This window comes from Balaenoptera musculus, chromosome 3 (assembly GCF_009873245.2).
Source record: "Balaenoptera musculus isolate JJ_BM4_2016_0621 chromosome 3, mBalMus1.pri.v3, whole genome shotgun sequence".
NCBI lineage: Eukaryota > Metazoa > Chordata > Mammalia > Artiodactyla > Balaenopteridae > Balaenoptera > Balaenoptera musculus.
This window is the reverse complement of record NC_045787.1, coordinates 42,185,164-42,210,408: the sequence shown is the minus strand read 5'-3', so window position 1 is coordinate 42,210,408 and position 25,245 is coordinate 42,185,164. Positions and strand designations below refer to the sequence as shown.

At 41.3% G+C, this 25,245-nt stretch overlaps 1 protein-coding gene across 1 annotated transcript in view; it reads left to right on the top strand.

Annotated features, from left to right (window-relative positions):
• ANKRD55 (ankyrin repeat domain 55) overlaps window positions 1-25,245 on the top strand; it is a 413,288-nt gene that overhangs the window by 349,984 nt on the left and 38,059 nt on the right. The window contains exons 4-7 of the mRNA XM_036847799.1: window positions 964-1,086; window positions 7,691-7,821; window positions 11,586-11,695; window positions 21,429-21,489. Coding sequence (XP_036703694.1) covers window positions 964-1,086; window positions 7,691-7,821; window positions 11,586-11,695; window positions 21,429-21,489 — 425 coding nt within the window. The remainder of the gene's footprint in view (window positions 1-963; window positions 1,087-7,690; window positions 7,822-11,585; window positions 11,696-21,428; window positions 21,490-25,245) is intronic.

Genomic DNA, 25,245 nt, shown 5'->3' with positions numbered 1-25,245 from the left:
ATTAAGTAGAGGGGCTCGGCCCAGCACCTCACAAGGGGTGTTCCTGTAAACAAAGCTTGTCTCCCAGCCCTTCCATTGCTCACCTGGGGTCACTTGACCCACAGTTCTCTTGTCACCTTTGGTAATACTATTAGTTGGTTCAATCATGCACAAAGGTATGATACAGGTGGCTACCAAATTCAAAGGACTTGCATACAGCTGCTTCTTCTGGGAACACCATGTCATGAAACCTCAGATGGTTCAAATGAAGGGCTTCTGTGAAAGGACTACATACAGAGATGAGGCAGGGTTGAAAGGACAATGTTTGTTACCACAGGGAGCCCAGTGAGGACTGGCTCTGGGGAGGAGGACCCTCCTGGTGGGCGAGAAGCAGCTACTGCTAGACCCTGAACTAGGGGAAAGCAGGAGGAAATGCCCCATCTCTCTTCTCCTCACCACTCTCCTACCAGTGCCTCCCATGGACACTGGGGGCCTGGGTGATGTGGTCAGCAAGGTTAGCCTTCAGGGTTCAGAGCAAGAGGAAAAGGGTAGAGAGTCCAACTAGAGAACAGAGAATAAGGAGCACAATATCTCCCTCAAAGGTTGGTAAACTGAGTCATTGAAAGGGAAAGTAACATATTTCAGATCAAAAAGGAAACCCGGAACCAAGATAAGGGCTCCACTTCCCAATCTGGTCTCACTGATTTCAAGTAGTCCAAATACTTGGAGAGAATCATTAAATCTCAGAGGACACCTAATCCCTCAGGCTCCTTCCCAATATATGGTGATGTTACAACACAGCCCACAGTGGCCCACCTTTCTTCAGAAGTGGTAAGGTGCATGTGATCAGGATGACTCAGGCTTCTGCCTGGATTCACCAGAGAGATTTTCATGAATCACTTGTGTGGGTGACGCTTTGGGTGTTGTTATTCTTTCAGTGAATTCTCTCCACACAGTAAGTTTGTCTCTGTTTGATTCATGAAGGTGATTCATCTGAAGAAGTTGACCTGACCATGGTTTATCAGGCAGCATCTAACGGAGATGTCAATGCTTTGACTGCCGTGATTCGGGAAGACCCTTCCATCCTAGAATGCTGTGACAGTGAAGGTGAGCTATTTATGTATTTTGAATCCTGCAGAATGTTCTGATCTATCCTTTTAGAGATGGCCTCCAGAGGTGAACAATGTTAATAAAATTATATTTGACAAGCTACTTTGTTACTGGAGGGTCAAGGAATATCCTGCTTGTAGCCATGTGCAGGTTCCTCAGCATTTTATTTAATGAGAGTCATGGACACAAATCTTCAAATTCTTTTACATCACCTCTTCTCATGAAGTTGTTTGGTTTGAGTTTGTCTTCAACTTCTTTGTATGAGTGACTAAAGTAGATAGGCCAATTAGTTGAAGTTAGAAAACGGGTATGAAAAGAGGAGGCTATTTTTGGTAGCAGTGGATGTTGGGAAAGTGCGGCTATTAAAGCCAGAGAGCAAGGATTTCTGCTTCTGGGAAGATGGAGTAGAAGTAGTACTTTTTTCTTTATTCCTTCTGCTAAATACAACTAAAAATCCTGAACATTGTATATAGCATAAACATAAGAACACTCTGGAAGGTGGAGAGAAAATGACAGACTAGCTAGGACCATGGGACCCAAAGAATGACATAGTGGTGAGTTTCCTGGGCTTCCTTTTTGCCTCATACTTCCCAGACTTGGAGCTGAAGAAGCTGACAACATAGGAATGCCAGTGGACAGAGGTCAAAAAAGCCCCCAACAAAAGCCTGCTCTCTAGCCAAAGAACAAAGAAAGGGACTGCATAGCAAGACAGAAAACTTTTAGACAATAATGAGTCTACTCCATCAAATACTACCACCAAAAAACCCAAAAAACTATGACCCCCAACCCCACTCATTCCAGCAAAGACCAAACGTGGAGCCTGGGCCTCCACCTTCACATGGTAATGAAGTCTCCATATCCCCACTGCTGAGGCAGTGTCAGAGGAATCCTTCTTGAGAATTAGGACTCTCACCACCACGCAGTAATGAAAAGTCTTCTCCCTTAGATGTCAATGAAGGCTAAGTAGGGGACTTAGACTTCTAATCCCACCTGGCAATAATGAAGTGGCACCCCCCCACTTCACTTACCCTTTGGAGCAGTATCAGAGAAAACCAGCTAAAATAGAGGATTTAAGTAAGATTTAGGCAACTCATGATGCAATACCCCAAATGTCCCAAGTTTCGGTAGAAAATCACTTGACATTCCAAGTATCAGTAAGACCTCAAACTGAATGGAAAAAGACCATCAGTAGATGCCAACACTGAGATGACAGATGTTAGAATTATCTGGCAAAGATCTTCAAGTAGCCATGAAAAAAATGCTTCAATGAGCAATTACAAATATGCTCAAAACAAATGAAAAAATAGAAAGGCTCAGCAAAGAAATACAGATATAAAGAAGAACCAAATGGAAAATTTTAAAACTGAAAAATACAATAATTACAGTTAAAAACTCAATGACTAAGCTCAGCAGTAGAGTGAGGAAGCAGAGGAAAGGATCAATGAACTTGAAAATACAACAATAGAAATGAAACAAATCTGAACCACTGAAAGAAAACAGGGTTAGAAAATGAAGATGAAGACAAAGAAGAAGAAGGAGGAGAAGAAAAAGAGGGAGGAGGAGAAGAGGAAGAAGTGACAGCCTCAAGGACCTATGGAACTATAACAAAGGATTTAGCATTGGTTTCTCTATCCTAGTATTTCTAGGAAGTCATTAATGACTTTTAACCAGTTGACCTGTCCCAAGAGGAGCTTGGGATTCCCTTATCATGACAATAAGATGTTTTGTAAAGTGTGTGGGTGCTCCCTAATTTATCCATGGTAGTTTTTTGTTCATTCGTTTTTTAAAGCAGAATTACTTGTACATCTGCCTTGGGGTTAGAAGTTGGGAATGAGAAGAGTCAAAGGTTAAACACCACTTGTGTGATAAATACAAGAGTCAGACTGATTGCGTTCAATCCTGGCTTGTACTAACTGATTATGAATGGAAATAAAGATACAACATATAAAAATTTGTGGCACATATCTAAAGCAATGCTAAGAGGGAAATTTATGGCACTAAATACATTCATTAGAAAAGAGGAAAAGTATTGGTCAATACTCTAAGTTCTCACCTCAAGAACCTAGAAAAAGTAGTGTAAAATAAACCCAAAGCAAACAGAAGGAAAGAAGTAATAAAGAGAAGAATAGAAATCAATGAAATTGAAAACAGAAAATAGAGAAAATCAATGAAACAAGGAACTAATTCTTTGAAAAGATCAATAAAATTGGCAAACCTCTAGCAATAATGACAAAAAGAAAATGTAAGAAGACACAAATTATCACTGTCAGGAATGACCCTGCAGATAATAAGAAAATACAACAAGCAACTCTGCACACATAATTTGAGTATTTAGATGAAATGAATCAATTCCTCAAAAAAAGATAAACTACCACAGTTCATCCAATAGGAAACATTATTTGAATAGTCCTATAACTATTAAGGAACTTAAATTCATAATTTAAAAATTCCCAGAAAAAGACATCATCAGGCCTAGATGATTCCACTGGAAACTTCTACAAACTTTTAAATAAAATTCATATCAACTCTGCATAATCTCTTCCAGAAAAGATAAGAGGAGGAAACTTTTCCTGGTTATGATTATGAAGCTAGTATTACTCTGATATCAAAATGTGACAAAGATGATACAAAAAATAAACCTACAGACCAATACTCCACATGAATACGGATACAGACAGACATCCTTAGCAAAAATCAGCAAATAGAATTCAGTAATATATAAAAAGAATTATACACCATGACCAAGTGTGGTTTGTTCTAGGAATGTAAGTCTATTTCAGTACTTGAAACTCAATCTGTGTAATACATCATATTAACCAGCTACAGAAGAAAAATCACATGATCATATCAATGGATGCAGAAAAAGCATTTGACAAAACTTAGCACACATTCATGATTAAAAACTCTCAGAAAATAGGAATAGAGGGGAACTTCCTCAATTTGATAAAGCGTATCTACAAAAAAACTCTAGAGCTAACATTTTACTTACTGGTGAAAGACTGAATGCTTTGCCCCTAAGATGGGCAACAAAGCAAAAATGCCCTCTCTCTCTCATATTCAGCATAGTACTTAGCCAGTGCAAAAAGGCAAGAAAAGGAAATTAAAAATAAAAAGCATACATATTGAAAAAGAAAAATAAAACTGTTCCTTTTTTGCACAGCTTGATTGTCTACATAGAATATCCTAAGGAACCTACCAAAAACTCCTGCAACTAGTTAGTTGAGCAAGGTCACAGGACACAAGATCAATACACAAAAACAAATTTATTTCTATATATTAGAAATGGACACATGGACACCAAAATTAAAACCACAATACCAAGTAAAATCACTCAATAAAGAATATTTAGGTGTCAATAAAACAAAATACATACAAGACTTGTATACTGTAAACTACAAAATGCTGATGAAAGAAATCAAAGATCTAAATAAATGGAGAGACATACATGTTCATGGATTAGAAGATTCAATATAGTAAACATGCAATGCTCCCCAAATTCTTATACAGGTTTAATGCAATTTCTGTCAGACTGCAGCACGATTTTTTTTTTGTGGATATAGACAAGATTATCTAAAATTTATATAGAAAGCAAAGAAACTAAGATAGTTAAAACAATTTTGAAAAAGAAGAATAAAGTGGGAGAGAATCAGTCTACCCAATTTCAAGACTTACTATATAGCTACAGAAATCAAGACTATGTAGTATGGGCTGACAGATAGACACATAGATCAATGGGAAAGAACAGAGAACTCAGACTCACACAAATATGCTCAACTGATATTTGACAAAGATGCAAATGTAATTTAGTGGAAGAAAGCCTCTTCAACAAATGGTGCTGGAGCAATTCAACACCCATAAGCAAAAAAATAAAATAAAATAAAGAGGAAGGGAAGGAAGGAGGGAGGGAGGGAAGAAGGAAGGAAAGGAAGGAAGGAAGGAAGGAAGGGAGGGAGGGAGAGGGAGGGAAGAAGGAAGGGGGGAGGGAGGGAGGGAAATAAGGGAAAAGAGGGAGAGGGAAAGAGAGAAGAGAAGAAAGAGGAGGGGAGAGAGAGAAAAATTTTGCCACTATTGAAGACAGAGCACTTCATTGCTGCTTTTACCCAGTACAGACGCCTGGAAGAATATTAGAAGGGAGAAATTTGGAGAGAAACTGGGTTGCTGGCTGCAATCTTTCAATAAGAACAGTAGTCCTGGAATTTATCCGTTCTCAGGGATCACTGAGGTCATAGTTTGCAGTTCACCTGGAGAAGAATTATAACCTCTACATGAATCTCCAATCAAAAGACATCTAAACAAGTCTCAGCTGGGAAAGGGATATGTCTGATGTTGGTTTCTTCACCTGAAGGAGTGTGAAGCACCTACCTGGATTCTGCCTCACCAGTATGGCTTGTTCCAACAGCCCTGCGAAGTTAATCAGAATGTGTAATTTCATCTCTGTTTTTATTCAGGAAGAAAACACATGAAAAACCAAATGTGGCCTATATTGATTCCAAAAACAGAAAAGTATTTCAGTGAAAGTGGCCCCTTTTAGCAAGAATTTGTACAACCCAAGGCTAGGCTACCATCACTGCCCTATATCACTTACCACCTCCAATAAATGTGTGCTGCACCTGTCTGCCTGGCTGGCATTGCTTTCCAAAGATACTTCCAGATTCTGCATTGTTCAAACCAAGTCGGGATAAACCTGCCTGTTATGTCCCAAATTATGCTGATTCCCAAGGTAGTAATAAGCAAATTTTATCATCTGCACAAAATGTTTTAATCAACCAATTACAGCAAAATTACAAAAGATTTAATAGGGTGTGAAAAATACATAGTTTATATAAATGTAGCAACAATCATCATCTCTCTTCAGCTCAACAGCTTAGTTTGTGTTGAGGGTAGTTCATCTGCAAAGAGCATAATAAATGAACAGGCAAATAAAGTCTACTCATAAATTTCACAAGTCAAAAACATTTTTTTTTTCATAACATGTTATATTTATTTTATTTTTTTTAACATCTTTATTGGAGTATAATTGCTTTACAATGGTGTGTTAGTTTCTGCAGTATAACAAAGTGAATCAGCTATACATATCCATATATCCCCTTATCCCCTCCCTCTTGCGTCTCCCTCCCACCCTCCCTATCCCACCCCTCTAGGTGGACACAAAGCACCGAGCTGATCTCCCTGTGCTATGCGGCTGCTTCCCACTAGCTATCTATTTTACATTTGGTAGTGTATATATGACAATGCCACTGTCTCACTTCGTCCCAGCTTACCCTTCCCCCTCCCCGTGTCCTCAAGTCCATTCTCTACGTCTGTGTCTTTATTCCTGTCCTGCCCCTAGGTTCATGAGAACCATTTTTTTTTTTTTTAGTTTCCATATATATGTGTTAGCATATGGAATTTGTTTTTCTCTTTCTGACTTACTTCACTCTGTATGACAGACTCTAGGTCCATCCACCTCACTACAAATAACTCAATTTCATTTCTTTTCATGGCTGAGTAATATTCCATTGTATATATGTGCCACATCTTCTTTATCCATTCATCTGTCAATGGACACTTAGGTTGCTTCCATGACCTGGCTATTGTATATAGTGCTGCAATGAACATTGTGGTACATGACTCTTTTGGAATTATGGTTTTCTCAGTGTATATGCACGGTAGTGGGATTGCTGGGTTGTATGGTAGTTCTATTTTTAGTTTTTAAGGAACCTCCATGCTGTTCTCCATAGTGGCTGTATCAATTTACATTCCCACCAACAGTGCAAGAGGGTTCCCTTTTCTCCACACCCTCTCCAGCATTTATTGTTTGTAGATTTTTTGATGACAGCCATTCTGACTAGTGTGAGGTGATACCTCATTGTAGTTTTGATTTGCATTTCTCTAATGATTAGTGATGTAGAGCATCCTTTCATGTGTTTGTTGGCAATCTGTATATCTTCTTTGGAGAAATGTCTATTTAGGTCTTCTGCCCAATTTTGGATTGGGTTGTTTGTTGTTTTGATATTGAGCTGCATGAGCTGCTTGTATATTTTGGAGATTAATCCTTTGTCAGTTGCTTCATTTGCAAATATTTTCTCCCATTCTGAGGGTTGTCTTTTCACCTTGTTTATAGTTTCCTTTGCTGTGCAAAAGGTTTTAAGTTTCATTAGGTCCCATTTGTTTATTTTTGTTTTTATTTCCATTACTCTAGGAGTTGGGTCAAAAAGGATCTTGCTGTGATTTATGTCAAAGAGTGTTCTTCCTATGTTTTCCTCCAAGAGTTTTATAGTGTCTGGCCTTACATTTAGGTCTTTAATCCATTTTGAGTTTATTTTTGTGTATGGTATTAGGAAGTGTTCTAATTTCATTCTTTTACATGTAGCTGTCCAGTTTTCCCAGCACCACTTATTGAAGAGGCTGTCTTTTCTCCATTGTATATTCTTGACTCTTTTATCAAAGATAAGGTGACCATATGTGTGTGGGTTTATCTCTGGGCTTTCTATCCTGTTGCATTGATCTATATTTCTGTTTTTGTGCCAGTACCATGCTGTCTTGATCACTGTAGCTTTGTAGTATTGTCTGAAGTCACAAGTCAAACATTCTTAAAAGCTGTTGAAATGTCTCGTTCTAGGATGTACACCCTTAATGCATGCAGTTTCTGGACGTCAAGTGGACACAGTGAAGCTGCTGTTGAAGATGGGAGCCAATATTAACATGCAGGACGCTTATGGCCGCACAAGTCTGTGCCTGGCAACCTATCTGGTACCAACTGTGTCTGTGATGGCTGTCAAAGAGTGGGGTGGACTAAATGTGTTGTTAGGGGGCCCCACTTGCAGAAGAGTGTTCTTGGATTTGTGCAGCTGGCCAACAGAAAGAGAACTTTAAAGTTTTGCTTTAATCATCTCCAACATTTACATAACGACTTAGAGTTGGTTTCATGGATTTAAGTCATTTTGGATCTTCCTAACAATCCTCTAAGTTAGAGGTGATATTGCCATGAGAGAAATATTCTTTTCCATCTTAATTGCATCAGAATTTCCCTTGGGGCATTTCTCAACACACTTGGTACTCCTTCTAAGAATGCCCTCTGTTAATACCCTCAGTGGGTGGTAACACTTGAAGCTGCAGTTAACCTCTTTGGGGCAGGATTAGTTGAGTGGAAGCTGAAGGATGAGCAAAGTAGAGAACAATGAGAACTGGGAAGAGTGGTGGGTAGGGAGTAGGGGAGAAATACCAGTCTCTTAAGGGACAACACCAAGCATAGGATTCAACCCCCAATCAGTGCCTAACTTAAAAATTATATAGAGCCAGTCCTCAACACAAGAGATTTCAGTCTGCCATTTCCCAATATTAGCACAAGCTTGGTGAAGCCTTACTGAAAATCTTCAAACCTCTCTCCTCTCAAATCTTCCCTGTAATCCTTTCGGGAGACTCCAGGGCTATCTTGAGTCCACGTCAAACAAGTCCTCCTTGGTGCCGCACAAAGGTCATCATTCTCCCTCCTCTCCAACGTGGCTCCTGGAAATCTTCATCATAACCACTGTTGCTGCCGATGCAGCTTCTTGCATTTGCTGTTGCCGCCCGTTGACAGTGGTGGATTCACCCACGGTGTCCTGAAGCTGCCCTGGACAAGTAGAACACTTCCCTTCCCCAAACACCACACCTTCCACACCTTCCTGCTTGCAATAAAGCATTGCCCGGTCCTCACAGAGATTTTCTTTAGACGGTACTCTTTCATTTCTTATTTGCATGCCCTCTTTCTCTAGGACTCACACATGAAACTGGGAGGAATTTTTCAAAGTGTTGGGGTGCTTGTTTCAAATGTGGGTTCCTGGATTACACCCTAGACCTCCTGAGTCAGACACTCCGGGAGCAGGACAGGGGTTATGGGTGGAGAGAGAAGTGCCTGCATGTTAAACAAATCTCCCCAACAATTTTTATGCCCATTCAAGTTTGAAACACACTGATCTGTGAGTACTAGGTGAAGTCCAGTGTCTCAGACAGACTTACGATGGCCCTCTGAGTCCTCCTCCCTTCTGGCACATGCCCTAATAACTGTTCTTGCTTTAGGGATTTTTGGTGTCCGAGATGAGGAAAAGAGAAAATTTGGATCAGGGGATGGAGGAAGGGAATAGAGATGGTTTCTAAATTTAACTAACTGCCACTAGCATACAGAAGAGAGTGAAACCAAGCTACACTTCTTTCAAAATTCTAAAATTCAAAATTTCAAATTTCTTGGGCTAGACAGCACTTAAGGGACTGGGAAGAAGTTCTCCTCTAGATCACAGTGAACAGTGAACCTAGCGAGGTGCCACCATTGCATACAACTCTTTCCAGGAACGCATTCTAAGGAGCTGCATAGGGAAGTACGCCGGCATGACAGCATGGGCATTACCCTCTTACTGTTGACCCCACCTCTGTCTGGCAGCCCAAGGCCAGGCCCCTCACTGGCTCTCCTGAGGATCCCTGGGAAGGTGAGAGTAGGTGGTATCTTAGTGATTACACAGTGAGGCCCACCACTCCCTCTGGCGATGTTTGAATTCAAGTATTAAAGAGGAATTAGGCAAAGGGAGCACTCAGAAACTGTCTCAGTCACAGCTTCAAGCTCAACATACAAATAAACTTACCATAGATGTGTGATCCTAGGCAAATTTCTTCACCTCCTATGCCTCTTCCCTCATTTGTAAAATGTAGTAAAAATAATACCCTAAGTTTATCACTGTTGAAGGAGAACCACATGCAGAATCACCCAGAACATAGTAGGTCCAAAACATATTTGTTGGTTCTGAATAGTGACCATGGGTTTCAGATGTAGTCAATGGTTTTCTGATTTCTTTTCTGAAGAAAAAAAAGAAAACCACATACACACATAGTTCCAGGAAATGTTGCAAAATGATAAAAATGTTTCAAACCCTTCCCCATCAGAAGATTTGTTTTTCAAAAACTGTAAAACTTTGGCCACTCAAAAATTTGGCAACTCTGAAATTTGTCCAGCATGCCTTTCTTTTGGGTCTCCTGGCCATATTTTTCCCTTTTCATCAGAAAACTTGATGATGGGCATTAGGAACTAAAAGCAGATTTAATACATTAGTAAACTATGAGAATTATTTGCTTCTACTTAAGACAGATATTACTGGTCAGTTCTACAAAGCCATATTCAATTTTAGAACCTATGAATTTTAATGTGCTTTTGTAGAAAGATTTTTTTTGCAGACTTTTCAGAACCAAAAGCTCTTTTCTTATGATTATCTTTTTTTCTCCTCCATGCATTTAGTAACATTTTTATTGCTTCCAGTACTGCATGGGAAAATCTTCAGTAATCTTTCTCTTGTTACTGGGTAATCTTGAGGCTTAACTATACAGGAATGGAAGAAGGCAGGAAAAAATAGAGCTTTATTCTATTATTCTTCATAATAATAACTTCAGTTACTCATAAGTTATTATTATACTCATATACTTCATACACTTATAAGTATACTTATATACTTCATTTACTTATAAGTTTACTTTTAATTAGGTGAGTAACCCAAATGATTCTGAATGAATGTAGGAGGTGTTCTCCTTGGCACATGAGCCAAACTCAGTTATCAGCAGGGTTGGGTCAGTTACTTAAAGTATTAACAAACAGAAAGGGAGGACTAGCCTGCGGTTATATTTTCCCTTTGAAATAGGAGAGACAGTGGAGAAATGACCCAGCTGTAAGTGCTAACCAAGGAGGGACAAGCATCAGATGTGGCAATATCAGGTCTCAATCTGGTGAATTAGTAGACAACAGGGAGTTCACAGGAAGTTTCTTGGGGAGTTCATAGGGAGATAAAACACAACAATGGGGAGCCCTTAGAAGGTGCTGGTGATAGCCCCATATTCAGCAGCAGAAAGATCAGTCAACAGGGTGGCAGGGTCCCAGCCATTGGAGTAGGGCTTAGTTTAGAATTCCAGGCATCAGGAAGGGGACTGACTAGAAAGGCAAGATATTATCTTTGTGGTTACTAGAAAAAGAACTTGGAAAAGAGCACGAAGGACCATTTATCAGATATAGATGAACTGAGGCATGGAGTGGAGGCTGGGACTCAAGAGTGACATAGGAGCCCAGTTTTGGAATTGGACACTGACATCCAGGTCAGACCATTGACGAGCATGATTTGGAGCTAAGCCCATAGAATAAGGGTCTAGAGCTGATTAATCACCCCCATCACATGCCACATTTGGCTCTAGGAACTGGGTTTAAAAGTGGAATGCCAGCAAGTGACCCTAGAAATGGGGAGGCAGACGCAGAAGAGTCCAGGAATCAGTCTGCATCTTACAGGGTAAAGGTCCCAGAAAACTCAGGAATCCACACCTCAAGACCTTCAGCCCTCTGTTGTCTAAATGGGAGTTATGGTCCTTAACCAACCACTTCAGGTCCAATAGAACATGTTTTTAGCCAAACCAAAGAAGAAAGGGAAAGAAAACTGGAGAAAGTTTGTTGGACTCTGTTACTATGTTATGCGAGATTGTGTTACATAACTATGCTCTTGCTCTTCCAGGGTTGGCTGGAAGGCTGTGTGAGTCTACTAAGAAATGGTGCCAAGCACAATATCCCTGATAAAAATGGCCGTCTGCCACTGCACGCTGCCACCGCTGAGCCTGATGTGAGGTACGTAGCCAGGTTCACACGACGCTCAAGTTGGGAGGCACCCAACTTGGATTAGAAGGTCATCTAATCCAATCCATGTGGCAAATAAAAACAAAATCCATCCATTTTTTTGGTATTTGCAGGAGACAGGACCCCATCTCAGTGAATCAGAATATCCTGGAACAATCTCAACTCTAGTCTCAATCCCAATTTTACTTCGATAAAACCCTTTTCTCCTAGTCTCTGATTTAAGAAGAAATGCTGTTTGTCATCATCTGAATTTCATATATTCATTCATTCAATTAATCAGTCAATTATTAACTCAATAACTATTTATTGAGTGCTTGTTATGGACCAACCACCGCTCTAGGCCCTAGAGTTCCCCAGTGAGCAAGACAGTGTCTCTGACCTCACAGAGCTTACTTTCTAGTGAAGGAGTTAAGTGGCACACTAGTAAACAAATAAATAGGATAATTTCAAATAGTGACGAGTGCTGTGATGGAAACCAAACAGGGTAAGAGAAGGTTAATGTATGAACCCAGAGTCATGCCAACATTTATGGGCTGGAAGGAGGCAAAGACCCAGCAAAGGAGACTGAGACAGGGGGACCAGTGGGTGAGAAGGAAAACCAGAAGTGTGTGCTGCTGGAGATCATGCACAGAAAGCCCTCAAATAGTTGGATGATTGAGGTCACCTTTTTGTAAGACGATTGAGCAACAAAGGAAAAAGCTTTGCCCAGACCAAGTGTAGCTCCCCCAGGCCTCTGTATCCAAGTGGCCTGGGTCCCCAGTCTTTCGAAAGCCCCTTCTGGCAGCTTGATGACAGCACACTTCCCACTGTGGAATCAGCAAGGTTCCGTTCCAGGCACTTCCTGAACCTCTGCTGACAGAGCAGGCCTCTGACAGGAACTTCACACTCCCCAGAGCTAGGCTGCAGGCCAGCAGCACGGTGGGTGCATTCTGCTGCCTCCTTCAGACCCTGTGTTCGGAAGTAAACTGAAGCCTTGCGGGGGTTGAGGAGACCAAGGCCCCTTCCAGGTTGAGAGGTAATAGGATTTCTTCATTTCAGTGTGTTTACACTGAAGTTAAAGGACTTGGGAAATTCCAGGACTATTCCCAACGAAGCCTTGCCTCTGTTATCATTGGATCATATCCAGGAATAATAGAAAACTAGGATTTACTCAAAGCCCAACAAAACAAGGAAGTTTAGAGAAGAAACAGCAAGCCCAGAGCTAACAATCAGTAGACATCATAAAAAGATGACCACCTTCTGATGAAAAAAAGAGTGACTTTTCTAGACAACCCACAAGAATATTTAGTCACAAAATCATACTGTCTTCCCAAGAGTGATCTTTAGAAAATACATTTTAAACATACCTTTTAAGATTATTCTGCCCCAATTTACTCCACTTAGATGATTTTTACCTGCCTCACTCAGAGTAGTCATTTCAAAATCTACCTGATTCTGGAAAACGAACACCTGCTCTAGTTATGGTAATCATAGCTGTTGTAACAAGTAAAACCCAAAGCTCCAGCATTTTCACATGATAAAAGTTTAGTCCGATGTAGGTTTCCTGGATGGGGGCAGGGGGCCTCCCCTCCACAGGTAATTCAGGGATGCAAGCTTGTGGCTTCATCATCTCCTAGCATCACAGAATCCTGTTTGTTCAGCCTGCAGATAGGGTAAGAGGAGCTTAGATACGCCTCCCTTGTTTCTTTCAGATCTCAGCCTGTAAGTGACACAATTCACTTCTGCTCACATTCCATTAATAAGGATGAGTCATTTGGCCATAAAGAGCGATGGGGAACATAGTCCCTGACCAAGAATCCACCTCCCGGCGATGACTCCAATCCAAGAAAGGGGGGCAAGAATTTTGGTGAAAACCTGGCTCTGCCATTAAACCATTGCACCTGAGGGGTGAACTAAGCCTTGGCAGTCAAAATCACACTCAAGATCAATTTGGTCGATAGATTAGGCTCATCATCTGAAATCACTACAATGATATATTAAAAACTAATCTAAGTGCACTTCCTCTTTTGTGGACTTATTAGACTATATCTTATTATGCCCAGCGGTGCCCCTAGACTCTCTAGGATTTACATTACATCACTGTAACTGAGATAGCACAGAGCTGTGGCTTCCCCTTCTCGTGAAATTGTCCCAAATGACCCAGTCACCACCTTGGGAAGAGCTGAAGCCAGAAAAATAAACATCCTCTGTGTGCTGATGATATAGTTTTATTGTCCTAAATGGACAGTTAGCTAATTCTGGAAGATAAAATCTGCTTTAGTGATGGTAATGCTAGCTGCTGTAACTAGTAAAACCCAAAGGTTAAGATTAAGTATTCCAAAACTAAAATTATCATACCTGTTAAATGTTCTCCAAAAATGAATTGGGGTAAACCTTAACAACTGTCGACTGAAAAAAAAAAAAAAAAAAGCACAACGTGAGAGTTGTGAGTTAAGTTTTATTTGGGGCAAAATGAGGACTTATAGCCCAGGAGAGAGCATTTCAGATAGCTCTGAGAAACTGCTGCAGAGGGGTAGGGGGGAAGGTCAGTATATATGTGATTTCCGTGAAGGGGGAGTACGTGCAATCAAGCACACATTTTTGCAGAAGGTTACTGCTAGTCACGAGGAGCAGATGTCACCATGAAAGATTTTAGTGCTTTTCTAGATATGAGGAGATGCAAGAATTGGGCTCATAAAATCTCCTGAAAATATCTAACTATCTGAAGGCCAGTTCTGCCAGTTTTTCCCACAGTACAGAGTGCCTCATTCCTGATCTCCACCCTGAACTCCTTTCAGGGGGTGTTGAAGGTCAGCAGTCTCAGCAGCTTGTGATTTAATCCTTGTAGGGGTAGATGGCAAGTGCCAACCTTTAGTTTGACACAACCCATACAGCAAATCAACTGGCTTTGTTACCTAGAGAACATTTCAAAACTAGCTTGATTGAAAGGATTCCTTATGGAATTACATTGCTTAAAATTAGATATTTTATCATTGTTTTATTGAGAAATTTTATGGCCGTGGCAGAGTTTGATAACATCTGCATTAAATCCTTCAAGCCGAAACTAACCACACCAGAGAAGTTGGGCTTCAGTTGCCCATTTGTTTGTGTAGTCTGCATGAACTCAGAATCGTTTTCTGAGAAAAAAAAAATCTTGGTCTATCTTATGGGCACTTTCTAATCCTAAAATCATAATGCAGAAGGGAGTGACCCTCCATTAGGCCATGCATACCTGTTTGACTATTTAATTTTCCTAAGTGGATACAACTTTAGGCCAGCTTGTCTGACCATTAAAGCATGTAGGTCTGTAGTTACAAAAAGGATGATGATGACAAACAGCACAGATTATTTATCATGTTCTGAGCAAAGTTCTTAGTGCTTTCCATGTACTATCTCATCTAATCCTTACCACACCTCTATGTGATAGGTAATATTTCTATCCCCATTTTATAGATGAGAAAACTAAGGCATCAAGAAGAAAACTAATTGCCTAGTGCATGTGTGAAGATAAGTAACCTGCCCAATGGGTCTGCTGTGCTCCTGGAGTCCACTGCTGTGGACCCTCTTGAATTTATTTTAATGGCCACATTTTATCATTAAGCCCTCAGTCTACACTGAGAGGCCTTATAAGAAACAGCCATACAAAACTCCTTATTGTCTGATTGTCAGGAAATTTTTTTTTTGTTACAGTGTCCAAAAAAATCTTTTCTGAAAAACCACAAGAAAAATTTCTACTAAAGGAGGAATTCCTGTGCTTCTCCTGATAAATTATTTTTTATTTTTACTGTGTGGACACTGTGACTTATCATCATGTTTCTCTCTTTGCATATTTAGAAAACTCAAAGCCCAATTTGTGTCTCACCTCTGGCATGCACATAGGACCATAATTATGTGTTCTTTATCCTGCCCTCATTTTCTCTTTGCCTAGTTTTTTCGCTTGTGATCTTGTTTTACTATATGTATCTGAAAACCACCTAAAATCCTGTTTTTGGATTGAGGTAAAGGGTGGCCAGGAGTGCCAGCTCAGGAGTCAGACTGACTGAGTATGAATCTGGCTCCATATCTTACAGACCATATTATCTTGGGCAAGTTAACATGTCAAGGTTCAGCTAGCTTTCTTTTCTAGAAAGTAGGAATAATACAGTACTTACCTCATAGGTAAGTAGGCAAAAGTAAATGAGAAAATATGTGGAAAGCACTGAACACTGTCAATTGTCCATGTTCAGTAAGTGTTAGTGGTGATGATGAGGGTGATGATATTGATGATGATGATGATGGAAGATAGAAATAAAGTACCGTAGATCAGCACTAAAGAGTGAAACCCTGCTACGGCCACCCACCAGCTCTCACCCTGGCCTTCTTCACCTTAGCACACACGGGTCCCCAAAAATATATCTGCACACACAGGTGCATGCCCACACAGTCCTGCACCCACTGACATGAGCACACATTTACTGCGAAGGTCATCAGGGTATGAACAGCGCTCCCATTTTTATTAACCTTGGGACATTGTAGAGCATTGCAAGATTTCAGAACCCAATGAACATTAGACTCAACCATTCAGTGTACATGCATCTATATTTTTCCTCTAATCATAAGCATATGTACCAGCCACATTGTGGCCTTGTACTCAGGTATTCATACTCCTTTTAAAATCCACTAACTCCTATATTTCCAAACAGCACACTCCTTCCACTCGGTGCACTTGCTAGAGACTATTTAGAGTGAAGTCTCAAACTGAAGCTGCTTATAAACAAGCCAAGGGGACACTTCAGTCAGCCCTTTGCCTCCAGAGAAATTTTGGTTCTCTGATGGAAACAACTCACTAGCAAACCAAACAGCGGCAATATACAGCGTTAGCTACGCTACAGCTCTGTGGGAAATCTAAGCTGCTGCCGGGATGAAGGACCTATAATTAAGAACACGAAGGCAAGCTGGATGTACAAAAGCAAAGGAGCACAGGTTTCATCTCACGAGTCCCCTTCCTGCTTTGAATGCTCTGCTTCTCAGCAGGTCCGAGTTCTCTCCCTTTCAGCTCCCCATTGCTCTTCTTGCTTCCTTGGCTGGGACATTCAGAGGGCGTCCATGTGAAAGAGGGGGCATGATCATTAAGACAAAGCTCCAAAGAGCACGCAGTTGTGTTTGTACAACACTGCGCATGCTAGAGTTGCAAGGCAAGCAGCGATTTCCTCTGAAAGCAGCCACAGGGCTCTCTGAAAGTCTTTTTTTATGGTCTCCATGGTTACCAGCAGATTTTTTTTTTTTTTTTTTTTTTCCTTCCAGAGTGCCAGCAGCTCTGCCTCTTTTCATTGCTCTTGACTACAGCCAGAGGGAGGAAGGAAATCATTTCTTTGGGGTCCTGTTCTCTAGTTTCCAGGTGATGCATTCCAACCTACAGTGGATGTTTCACTGAAGCATACTCTCACCTCCAGGCAGCTTCAGGGACAGGAAAGCAGATGACTGGCTTGGGGACCCTTTTTCCCAGCCATCCCTGGGCTGAGCCAGCTCCAGGACTGTGAGCGCAAGAGGCCAGCAAAACAGAGAAGTTCAAGGAGACAACCCTCCCCCCTTTCCGGGATACATCTAGCTGAGCTCTCTCTGGCCTCCCAATCACCTAATGGCAATCACAGGACCCCAGAATATAAAGGGTAGGAGCCTTTTAAGAAATTAATCATTATAGAGAATTTATTATAGTATGTAAAGTCCACGTTAAGTGCTCTATATGCTTTGACCCATTTAAAGTTACAACAAATCTTTAAGAAGTAGGGTTGTTGGGCTTCCCTGGTGGCGCAGTGGTGAAGAATCCGCCTGCCAATGCAGGGGACACGGGTTCGAGCCCTGGTCCAGGAAGATCCCACATGCCGCGGAGCAACTAAGCCCGTGCACCACAACTACTGAGCCTGCGCTCTAGAGCCCACAAGCCACAACTACTGAAGCCCACGTGCTCTAGAGCCTGCAGTCCGCTACAAGAGAAGCCCGTGCACCGCAACGAAGAGTAGCCCCCACTCACCACAACTAGAGAAAGCCTGGGTGCAGCAACAAAGACCCAACACAGCCAAAATAGTAAATAAATAAAAATTAAAAAATTTATAAAAAAAAAAAAAAAAAAAGAAGTAGGGTTGTTGTTATGTATATTTTACAGATAAGAAGATGTAGGCACTGAGAGTTTTATAACTTGTCCAAGGTCTGGCTGATTGGTGAGGGAGCAGGGCTTCTAATAGAGGCAGTCTGGCTCCAGCCTCCGTGCTCTTATCACTCACCACTCTGCCTGTCTGGGAAAGCTGCTGCTGGGGACCTGTGCCTGCTGTCCTGGCAGCTGGGATGACGTGAGCCTTATGCTGTGGCCTGGAGATCTGAGAGCAGAGTTTTAGCTGGTGCTAATAGGAAATTGGGCTGGGGGGTTATGGGAGAAATACTCCTGGGTCACCTTAGCACAGAACAGGAGCTCTGAGAAAACAAAACTAAGAGGTCTGCAAGTCCGCTGTTAATTAAGACAGATGTGGGACAACTATCTTGCAGATTACCTCTGAACCACGGAACAGTATAGAAGCACCAGGCTGGAAAGCAGACACCTGGTTTCTCGTCCAGGCTGGACAACCAAGACAGCGTGTGATGGCCTTGGCAAGCCGTGTAGCGCATCAGGTCATTTGCTCTCATAAAATGAGAGAAAGAGAGAGAGAGAATACTCATCTGTAAATTTGTACCAGCTTTAAAGATCGATGAGTCTCAGTGACTTAGGAATCAAATGGAGGCAAACAGTATAGGTTGGCATATATCACTCAGGGTCATGACAGGGAAGACATGAAATAGTAAAAGAGATGACCAAGAAAGTTTAATGAAAGGCTATTTGAAATTAACCAGCAAGAGATGGTGACAATCTGCCACCCCCACTCCCCTCCAAAAGCAGGAAAATGTTCCACCCCGAGGCCACAAGAGGTGAGGAAGGAAACTGTTACTGGAACCTGCTGAGAGCTGGGCGGTAGTTGTAATTGTAGTGTAGGAGAGGGGCCACCTGGCAGGAGCCAAGGCCTTTAGTAGAGGAAAGAAATCATTGTCAGGAAGGGAAGTGGCTTCTCTCCTTCCTCCTGCTGGTTCTCCCACTGACCAAACCCAGTGGGAGGTCAGAGGGCAAGGGACCTGGATGATGAAGTTATTGGAAGTCAGCCTCAGTGTAGGACACTGCAGGGCAGAGACTGGATCTGAGAGACAAACAGAGGACTATCCAGCACAGGGCTCCCCCTGTGACCCCTGGAGGCTCACCTAGGATGTGAGAAGAGGTCTTGATCTTCCCACCCCCATTCTCATCTGGTTAGAGCCAACTTCCCCCAGTGTGATCACGCTGCTCTGGAGGAGCCCCAGAAGATCCTGTCCGACTACAGATGATCTCAGTCTGCTCAGGGTTAGCCGAGGATAACCAGATTGGACCACCACTGACCTCCTGCTCACTCTCACTCTCCCTCCCCCAGCACTTCGGACCCAATGTGCCCTAGAGATTAGACAATGGCCATTAATGATAGAGAGAGAGAGGGGGAAAGAGAGAGAAAGGAAAGGGAAGGGAAAAGAAGAGGAGAGGGCAGGGTAGGGGAGGAGAGGAGAAAGAGGAGAGAGAGAGAAAGAGAGAAGGAAAGAGAGAAAGAAGAAAGAGAGTCACCCCTTACTCTCCCCCCCATAAAGCAGCTATAAGGGAAAATATAAAAAATAGCATTAACCAAAATACAATTATTTTTGTAGCATCTTCCCACCTGACGGAGAAATTCTAGAATTCAGAAAGGATAAAGAGATGTGCTGTTTACAGTCATAGCCACTGTTCCTTTAAAATCTGTATACTAGGAGTTTTACACCTGTTATGTTATTTAACCCTCACCACCACCACCGCTGTTATTATCCTTGTTAGAGAAGTGAGGATACAGAAGCTCAGAGAGGTCATGCAGTGCTGAGGCCAGAATTAAATCACAGCAGTATCCTGGCTCCCCAGAAAACAGTGATAAGACTAGATTTAAAACCTAGGCTTCCTGGTTATATTACCCCCACTGAAGAAGTCCACCCCCATTTAAGTTCTCTTTGTAACACAGTATGATCAATCTCTCTGATTAATATTAAGCAATTTAATACTTAGGACTTTAGATGTCATCTCAGCTGAGAGACAATGAAAATCTGATTCAGGAGGAGGCTAAGCCATTTTATTTTTCAAATAATTCTTCCAAAATAATTGCCGAATTTTTTCATTGTCTGCCCATAGACAATCCTTTATCATCTTGGTGAGTATATTAGTTTGCTGGGGTGACTGTAACAAAATCCCACAGGCTGGGTGGCTTACACAACAGAAATTTATTTTTTCACAGTTCTGAAGGCTGCTGCTGGAAGGCCAACATCAAGGTGCCAGCAGGGTTGGTTTCCTCTGAGACTCTCTCCTTGGCTTGCAGATTGCCATCCTCTTGCTGCCTCTTCACATGGTGTTTCCACTGTAAGCGTGTGCCTCTGGTGTCACTCTGTGTGTCCTAATCTCCTCTTTTTATGAGAACACCAGTCAAATGGGATTAAGGCCCGCTGTAATCCTTCATTTTAACTTAATTACCTCTTTAAAGGCTCTATCTCCAAATACAGTCACATTCTAAGGCATTGGGGGGTTAGAGCTTCAACATATACATTTGGGAGGGACACAATTCTTTCTATAACAGTGAGTATCCATTGATTTATTCATTCAGCACCTTTCTCAGTGGTTTCCAAATCTGATTGTTTACCAGAATTTTCTGAACAGCTTATTTAAACGGTAGAAGCTACACTTCTCTCCAGAACTCCTGCGTCAGAAACCTTGAATATACAGCCCAGGTTAAAATAAAAATCTCCCCAGGGAATTCTGAGATGGAGCCAGGGTTAAAAGTTCTAGGGTTAAGTATTCTAGAAATAACACTTACTGTGTTCTAGGCATGCTTTAAATGCTGTATGCATATTAACTCATTTAATCCTCACACTGATCTGTAAGGTAGGCACTTTTTATTACCCCATTTTACAGATGAGGATGCATAGGCACAGAGAAGTGAGGTTACTTTCCTGTGGTCACAGAGCTGGTCAGTGACAGGACTGGGATATGAACCCAGGTAGTCTGGCTCCAGAGTCTGGGCCCCTAACCACTATACTCAACTGCTTCTCTCCCACAGATGGAGTACTGACCTCAGTCAACCAAGTATTGGGCCCAAGTGGGATAAGAACTTGAACTTGAGAATCATTGGCAGTTGTTTCACACTGATAACTGCCATTGCATGCTTAGGTATTTGTGCGTTTTAGAAAGAATAAGCGAAGTTGTAAATGCTGACTGCCTCCAGGTATAACCTGTACATTTAGAAGGCATGACACATGTACCTAGTGGTGAAGCAATTTGAAAGCACTCTATAAGTTTATGTAAAATGAATAAAAAATAAGCACTGGAGGACGTTGCTTCTTAGAGTGAACACAAAGGGATACAGTTCTGGTGAGTAAGATAAGCGTGAGAATTCGCTTTCTCCGTTCTCTTTGGCCGCTCCAGAAGCACTAAGAGAGGAGGTGGGAGAAGAGATAGAGGTCTTCCTCCTACCTGCCTTCTTGTGCCTTCTTACCTATCACACTGGCTTTTTTTCCGTGGATCTTTCCCCTAGTAAATGCAAAGGGCGTATGGTCATTTGGAGGCCTTCAACAGACTGTATTTCTAATGTCATGTTCTCATTCAGATTCTGTTCTTTTAAGCCACTTCTCCTGTTTTTCTTTACAGGCTCCTAACAGTCCTGGTACAACAGTCAAACCTCAACGAGATTAATCACCAGGACAGCGAGGTGAGCCTGCCCTCTCAAGGAACAGTTGGCATTGCGCATGTTAGGGTGGGAATAAGGGCTTTTCTGAACCACAGAGCTTCCTCTCTTAAAGGTGCAAGGAGGCCATGGAGCAGTTTTGTGTTCCTACCCTGAGAGGGAAGCCTGTGTCTCTACTATGAATTCTCAGGCAGAAATGTATCCCTCTGTGGGTGTGGGTAGCTTTTAATAGGGAAGGATTTATTGCATTAAGTATTTAAGCATTTATCATACCACTGAAATTTTGTAATTTCCCTTTGGACATTGAGAAATAAATATTGCTCTTTCCTGTCTCCTCGAGTACCAGAAACTTCGAAGGCTGCCGACACTCTCTCTTTGAGTGAAAGATGACAGATAGATAATAATTCTAGGCTCCCTGCTCCAGAAGCCACATTATTAATGCCAATGATCACAACTGCTGTTTGCTTTACGTTGCAAGGCAATCCTGTACAAGGCTTCCAGCAAGACAGCACAGCACTCCCAACTCGGTTCCTGAGGGAGGGTGGATCAGACCAGGGAGAGCCGCCCCAAAGCAGCTGAGGGTCTTTTATCTGCTTAACTCTTCTAAAACCCAGGTCTGATTTTTATTAGCCAGCCTGATTTCTGTAATAGCTTCTTAAAACTGATTTAAATACCTGATTTTTAATGGAATTTTTTTTTAAAGTAAGCTTCGCTTGACTGCACTAAGAATGTCTGATAACTTTAAGAAGGTCTGATAGCATTGAAAGTTCATATGCCTCAAGATGCCAAATTACACTGTTTTCAAGACACACTGGCCATAGACAACAGGATGGGAGGAAGCCCCCTAACATGGGCTGGGCCCCCTACCCCATATTTCTCCTGGGCTGGGCTCCTCATCTTTCTTGAGCCTTCTGAGCAAAGGCCTCCTTCCAACGTGCTTGGCAGTAATGACCACACCAAAAAGCCCCTACATCACAGCCTGGGTCTGAGATTGGACACCTCCCTGACTCGGTGGGCACATGCTGCTTTCACCCCCCATGTCTTCAGTGGTTTAAAGCAAAACCTCAGATGAGAGAATATTGCACTGTTCTAAACTTCTGCTTTAAAAACGAGAACCAGAGATGAGAAAGTACACTCTGATCACTCTGCCCATGGTGTGAAATCAGGGAGCTTGGGGGCTTGCAGGTTATGTCAGCTGATCAAGAACTTCTAGATTTTGGGCAACTTGCCAACCACTTCTTCCACCTCTAACTCCTACCTTCACTCCCCCCACTAACTGGGACTTATTAGAAAGGGGACAAATTCAGTCATTCACACCCTAAAGCTAAATTCCTCTTATAGACATCTAACTCTGTCCCCTCCTCAGTGGAGCTGAACATCCCCTAGCAAAGTGACAGTTCCCTATTTTTTCCCACCCTGGGAGACCCCTGGCTGGTGGAGACAATGAATGTAGACAAAAATCTTTCTAACGGTGGTAATTGTAACACTTTTCAGATAATATGTGGTAAATATTGGAGAAATCTCTAGTTCCTTCTCATGCAAAGCAACCTCTCAGAGAAGATTCCTCCTGCTCTTACACCAGCATTCTGACCTGTTGGCATTTCTGAGCAGGAGCCTCAAAAGGACACTTCCCCCCAATGTCGCAGCTTCCTCTTCGCACCATGTCACAGCATGTTTGAAATCCATCTGAAGCCAACTACTAAGTCTTGCCTGTGTGTTTCATTAACATATATATTGCTAGTGTGAGCCAATCCACATAAATTTGCAAGGGCTAATTTGCTCTTTGCCATTGGACAAAGGACAGTTCTGAAATGGAAAGAACACGGCCCAGGCTTTCTTTGTCATTTGTTACCTTGGAGGAGTTTCTGCATTTGGCTTCTCAGTGTTCTGAATAAGCAGTCGCTTACTGAACCCCGCCCCTCCCACAATCACTTTTCCAATGACTTCCAAGCACAGTGTAGTCTCCATCATATATGAGGGGGTAACAGTTAAAGCACACACACACTCTACATCTGCTAAATAACAGGAAGCAAAAAACAGCAAAGGCAAAAGAAATCAGGGAAAAGGTAAGCTATTGCTGGCAGAACATTATGGATTCCTAATGACAAGAGGAAAGAGCAAGACATAACCCCTACATAGTGTGAATAAAATTATTTTCCAATAACTGAAGGACTCCCCAGCTTATCACAATAATGGTTAAAGGTTAAATGGTCAGTTAATAGAAATCTAACTTCATTAAGAGACATATTAGATTGTTAACTGAAACTAAAGAATGGAGAGAGGGAGAGAGGAAGGAAAAAAATCTGTTTCTAAAGCCATCCTCTAATTGCTTACATAAAAAACCATGATACGTGCCACTTTATATCAGAGAGATGAATATCACTCTAGAGGCTGTCCTGATCTGAACTCAGTGACTTAAAACATTTTTTGTGTTGTTAGTTTTTACTTGTATAAGTAATACATGAACACATTCGCTTCTTTAAAAATTTGAATATTACAAGTAATACCAGAAGTCCATGATTACTTCCACCCCACCACCTTAGCCCCCAATTGCTATTTGATGTGTCTCTTTCGCAGTCTTTTGTCTATTTACACTATGTGTGTGTGTATATATATATATATATATATATATATATATATATATATATAGACACTTAGGCACTATGGAGTATAACATGAAAGATATCTCATGTTATATGTTGTTCTCCAACTTTGATTTTCACTCAGGAATATGTCTTAGAGTGTCTTGGATATGTTGATGCATATAAATCTGGCTCATTCCTTTCAATGGCTTCATAATGTTTCACACTATGAAAATACGTCCTTATATTTTCTATTCCCCTATGAATGAATATTTAGGTTGTCTCCAATTTTTCACTATCACAAACACTACTCTGAAGGGTGTTTGTATAAGCTTCCTTGAGTATTTTATACGAGCATTTCTCTAGAAGAAAAATTGTTGGGCAGTAGAGAGTGTACATTTGTGTATGGGGGAGGGGTTCTATTCTTCTTTTTAATTGAAATATAGTTGATTAACCATATTGTGTTAGTTTCGGGTATATAGCATAGTGATTCAGTACTTTTGCAGATTATATTCCATTATAGGTTACTACAAGGGTATAATCCCCTATGCTATATAGTATATCCTTGTTGCATATCTATTATATATATAGTAGTTTGTATCTGTTAATCCTGTACCCCTGATTTGTCCCTCTCCCCCGCCATTGGTAACCGCAAATTTGTTTTCTATATCTGTGAGTCTGTTTCTGTTTTGTGTATACATTCTTTTCTATTATTTTTTAGATTCCACATATAAGTGGTATCACATAGTATTTGTCTTTCTCTGTCTGACTTATATCACTAAGTATAATATTCTGTAGGTTCATCCACATTGCTGCAAATGGCAATATTTCATTCTTTTTATGGCTGAGTAATATTCCATTGTATATATATACACACATCATCTTAATCCAATCATCTATTGATGGGAACTTGGGTAGCTTCCATGTCTTGGCTGTTGTAAATAATGCTGCTATGAACATTGGGGTGCATGTGTCATTTCAAATCAGTGTTTTCATTTTTTATGGATATATACCCAGGAATGGAACTGCTGGATCATATGATAGTTCTATTTTTAGTTTTTTAAGGAACCTCTATACTGTTTTCCACAGTAGCTGCACCAGTTTACATTCCCACCAACATTGCATGAGGGTTCCCTATTTTTATTTTTAATATGCATGCCTGGTTGTTCTTCAAAACGACTGCATCAATTTATAGCTC